Source organism: Aedes albopictus, chromosome 1 (genome assembly GCF_035046485.1).
Source record: "Aedes albopictus strain Foshan chromosome 1, AalbF5, whole genome shotgun sequence".
NCBI classification, from domain to species: domain Eukaryota; kingdom Metazoa; phylum Arthropoda; class Insecta; order Diptera; family Culicidae; genus Aedes; species Aedes albopictus.
The window spans coordinates 89585934-89591249 of NC_085136.1; the positions used below are offsets into that span (position 1 = coordinate 89585934).

General features: G+C 49.5%; 1 protein-coding gene across 1 annotated transcript; it reads left to right on the forward strand.

Annotated features, from left to right (window-relative positions):
* The first annotated feature begins 205 nt into the window (after nucleotides 1–205).
* LOC109407098 (uncharacterized) lies at nucleotides 206–2695 on the forward strand. Its single transcript, XM_062854415.1, has one exon. The coding sequence runs from the start codon at nucleotides 206–208 to the stop codon at nucleotides 2693–2695; it is 2490 nt and encodes an 829-aa protein (XP_062710399.1).
* Nucleotides 2696–5316: the final 2621 nt, after the last annotated feature.

The window sequence follows — 5316 nt, forward strand, 5'->3', positions numbered from 1 at the left end:
GGCAGCCCCGCCGGCCGAAGAAGCAGCCAAGCGTGAAGAAGAGGCGCCAACTGTTGTCTTCGAGAGTCCACCGTCTAAGGGTGAGCATTTTTCGACGAGCCAGGAGGATGTTCTTGTCGGCAACGAACCAGCCGAGTTTGTCGGCATTCCAGCTTAGACTGACTGCACACATCTATGGTTGCTATTCCGTGATTGACCCGAACCAATGACAGTTGCACAGTTTGTCGGCATTCCATCCGAAGAACCAAAGACATCGACGTCAAGCAAAGCGCCTTCCGGAACCGATCCGGTGGTGAACCCGTACCAAATTCCATTCAACCCGAGTGGAGTTTATCCGAAGCTGACGATTCCGATTCCTACCGGATTCCATCCGGTGCTGAAGCCGTTCCGAACGCCACCAGGATTCCAGCCCATACCGAAGCGAATCCCGAAGCCAACCGGATTGCCTCCGGTGTCCCAGAATCCGACCGGATCCCTTCCGGTACCACAGCCGCCCCAGTGCAAGGCCGGTTCCCTTCCGGCAAACCAGCAGCAACGAACTCCGACCGGTCTCCTTCCGGTATCCCGACAGTTGCTGTCCGTGACCGAATCCAGTTCGGAAGCCCCATCGCTCCAGTGTAAGGCCGGTTCCCTTCCGGCATTCCAACCGAAACAGAATCCGACCGGTGTCCTTCCGGTATCCCAGCCGTTCCAGACTACGACCGGTTCCTATCCGGTACCCCAACAGTTCCAGCGCGTGACCGGATCCCATTCGGCAACCAATCCGATCCTAAGGTCTACCGGGGCCAGTCCGGTGGTCGATTCCGCCCTGATGCCCGTCGATACCCTTTCGGCGGCCAAGACGATCAAGAATTCTATCGGTACCCGTCCGGTGAATAACTCCGCCATGGTGTTCGTCGGTTCCAGTCCGACGGTTAAACCAAACAAGATGTCCATCGGTGCCCGTCCGATGGTCATGTCCAACGAGATGGCTGCCGGTTCCTGTCCGGTGGTCAACCTAACCAAGATGCCCATCGGTGCCCGTCCGATGGTCAAGTCCAACGAGATGCCTGCCGGTTCCCGTCCGGTGGTCAATTCCAACCAGGTGTCTGCCGGTTCCTGTCCGGTGGACAAGCCACTCCTGATGTCCGCTGGTGCCAGTCCAGTGGGCAAGCCTTGCCTGCGTCCATCGTCTATCGGTACCAGTCCGGTAGTCAAGCCAACAGTCGATATCCGTTCGGCGTCCAAGATGTCTGCCGGTTCCCGTCCGGTGCTCAAGTCGCACGAGATGCCTGCCGGTTCCCGACCGGTGGTTAAAGCCAACCTGGTGCCCATCGGTTCCCGTCCGGTGGTCAAGTCCTCCCAGATGTCTTCTGGTTCCAGCTCGGTAGACAAGCCACTTCTGAGGTCCGCTGGTGCCAGTCCAGTGGACAAGCCGATCCTGCGCCCACCGTCTATCGGTACCAGCTCGGTAGTCAAGCCAACCGTCGATACCCGTTCGGCGGCCAAGACGCCCACGATGTTTGCCGGTCCTCCTCCGGTAGCCTCGCCGAATCCGATGCCCATTGGAACCAGCCCGGTGGGCAAGTCCGATCCGATATCCGTCGATTCCAGTCCGATGGTCAAGCTAGCTCCGAGGTCTGCTGGAACCTGTCCAGTAGACAATTCCGCCCTCAAGTCCGCCGGTTCGTATCCGGCAACCGAACCGAAGTTGATGCCCATCGGTGTCCGTCCGATGGTCAGGTCCGTCCAAATGTCCGCCGGTTCCTGTCCGGTGGTTAAGCCACTACCGAAACACACTGGTACCTGTCCAGTGCGAAAGCGAGTTCTGACGTCCGCCGGTGCCCGTCCGGTGACGAAGTCCATCATGATGGCCATCGGTACCTGTTCGGTGGTCAAGCTGTCCTCGAAGTCCGTCGGTACCTGCCCGATGGCCACGACGTTCCTGAAGCTCGTCGGCACCAGTCCGATGATCAAGCCCAAGCCGTTTCCGAAGTCCACTGGAACAAGTCTAGTGGTGAAGCCGACCGAGACGTCCGCCGGTAGCAGTCCGGCAGCCAAGCCCTTCGTAGTGTCAACCGGTCTCTACCCGGTAACCAAGCCATCGCTTATGTTCGCTGGAAGCCGTTCAGTGGACAAACCCGTCCCGAAGCCTGCCGGTACCCGTCCGGTGACCAACTCAAGCCTGACGTCAACCGGCACTCCTACAGTGAACCCGCCGGTGCTCCTTCCTGTGATGTTAGCTGGCATCCCTCGACCAGTGAAACTAATCCCGAAGATCGCGACGTGTCCAACCAGGAAGCTACCTCCAACGACAGCCGGAGTCCATCCGGCACTCAAGCAGATCCAGAGTCTGGAAGAACGAGTCCCAAGCCCGAAGACAGCCGGAACCCGTCCGGTAGTTAGAGAACCTCCCGAGAAGAAGAACTGGATCGTGGTGTTGTCGATGATGAACCAACCACCACTGGATCCGACGCCGGTCAGCCTGACTGGTGAATATAAGCAAGTTCATTTCAACCCGTGGCCGAGGAAGCCACCCGATGAACCACCCAAGCGTAGCAGACCCAGCGAAGCTATCCTGGAGCGCGTGTCCCGAGCGCGTTCACCAAATGACCCGAAGAAAGACGGGCCAGACGCCACAGGTGAGCAAACATTCGATCTGTGGTGTGTGAATTCCCTATCCTGGCTTCATGTGGTTCCCCCAGTCCTCCGTTGAAAGCCCTAACTAATCAACAAAGTTCCCTTTTCTCCCTCGTCATTGAGTTATCATTCCGAACCTGTGTTGAGTTCCTGTCCTTATTGTTGATTATTCCTGCCTAACCCTGAATGAAAATCCATCGAATAAGAAAGATCCCTTGAAGTTTGTAATCCTTGAACCCCTAATAACACCTAGAACCCGTACCATAATCTGAAACCTGATTGCCTTGTGATTTCCTGTTCCTCCGGAGATGAAGACCCTGCTAAGAATCCAAGTAACTCCCCCTGACTGAATTTTGCCTTCCAAAGTGCTATGATGCGCTCCACTGTGTGCCAAGTAAACCCAATCCAAATAAGTTTGAAACCTCCAATCCTGAAGTCGAAGAATCCAGCCAAGTTAAGTCTCCTAAGTTTCTTATTTTGAATCTCATCCTGATTCCTTTAAATCAAATACCTTTGCAGAATCGAGCTAATTTGCCAATATTTGAATGAAACCCATGTTCACAAGTTCCTAGATATCCAGATACAGTCCACAACAATTCTCCTCCAGAACATGAGTTCTCCTCCTGCAGTTTAAGTCCCCAGAAGTAGTTCTCCTCCTTTATCCTCCAGAGCTCATAGCGTTCCCTAAGAATCAAGTACATGTCCAGTTTTGAAGTCTCCAAGTCCTCCTAAGAGGTTTCCCTAACTTATTGCAGTGTGTCCGCCTAAAGTATGTCCTAAGAACCCTTGTTAAAGAATAGTCCTCCTAAAAGAACAATTGAAAATTCCTTGCCTCCTTTGAAGATACCCGTAAGTCATGGTCTTGAAAGTTGTCATTGTTTCCTCCTGATTGTTAGTCCTCCAAAGATAAGTTGCCTCCCTGATCAAGCCATCCTAGCAAGTTCCACCTTTTCCGGCCCGGGAGTATGTTCGCTCCCAACGCGAAGATCCATCCTGATTTGACCCCCTTTCCCCGTACAACTAACCTCGAGTCGCCGCGAGTATTTTACGGCTCCAATCCCAACTAACAATCACCCAATTTACCCTCACACACACCACATCGTTTGTTTGCCTCTCACACCGACCGAGCGACAACGTGAACGAGCAAGGATCGACCCACCGACCATGCATGTGTTGCGTGTCCTTATGTACCAGCCGCCGACGACGCCCGAACCATCGCACCATCGCCTATGTGCATGGAAGATTCCATCATAGCCACAGCGCAGCGCATGCAGTTTTTTCTACCTCCTTTTCCTTGGAAGATTGCGTGCGCAGTGCAGAGAAAATAGTCTTCTTTCAAACACCGACCTGTATAGACGTGAAATATAGTTAAGTAGTTTTTAGTAGTGCAAAACCGCCTTTTCCTCCCCAGTGGAAGCCACAGCCTTTTCGTAGGCTAGTGTCCCCCTCGCTTCCTATCGAACTACCGGTCCTAAGCTGTTCCTCCGACGGAACAAAAAGGTTATAAAGTTTGAAACCTGCGTCTTGACAAACAATTTTCAAAACATGACCCATCTTGCCCCACCTCATTTTAACGGGGGCAAGATGGATCAGCTATAAGAAAACTCGATTTTCCTCCAACAAAAAATACTATATCTTCTAGTTTTTCTCTATACATCTAAGCTTCATAGACGTACAGATTACATGAAGAAAGTGTTGAAACATATCGGTAGATTATTCTCAGAACTAGAAGATTTTTGTTCGGGTAGCCATAAACGGACTTTGAAAACCTATATTTTTTGAAGCAAAATTTAAAAAATATGTTCTCAAATTTTCAGTGCTCTCATCGCTTCGATAATGTAGGTCACAGAATAGCCTTTCCATGAAAAATAAAACATTTCAAAAACTATGCAAACATACCGAAAAATTAGGGTGACCCATCTTGCCCCGTCTACACAATACACGTAGTCATATGGAATGTATAGCATAAGGAGTTTAACGAAAAAATATTTTATTTTTTTCTGTGCGAGGAACGTATAGAATTTTCAAAACAATATACCACTTTTTTGTGTATCCCCGTCGTTCATCTGGGAAAATTATTGAAAGATTCAAAACTTATATTGTGCGATTGAAAACGGTACTGACCCATCTTGCCCCGTGACCCATCTTGCCCCCACATACCATACTTTAAAGCATATTTTTCTTTGGTATCATTTAGAATGCGATTCTCTTCTATACTGGACAAATTTTGAACTGATTCCGTAGTGTTATTGCATCACTGGACTTAAATAAGTATTTTTTATCAATTTCATTGATAACAAGGTAACTCACTATATCAAGCTGTATAATGCTTGGTGCATTATTACTGACCAACTATTACACTCTACCTTTAGAAGAATAGTATTAGATCCCAACACATTCAAAAGTTCATGAAAATTTTAAAGTTATGTATGTGGAAAGTTGTGTAGAATTTTGAGAAATGGGGTTTTATTGAGTTTTAACGAAAACCGCTTCAGTTCCATAACTAAGGACAATTTGTATAATGTTATATTTTTCCTACACTGTAGAATAGCTATGGAAATTCATGCAAAAAGCCGATAATGATTTTATTGAAAAATAAAAAAGATATCACACAAATAAGGTGTCCTCTTTATAAAATGAACAGTCCTTAGTCTGAACGGTAAGGTAAGTAACATCTCAAGCTCTTCAACCAATGTT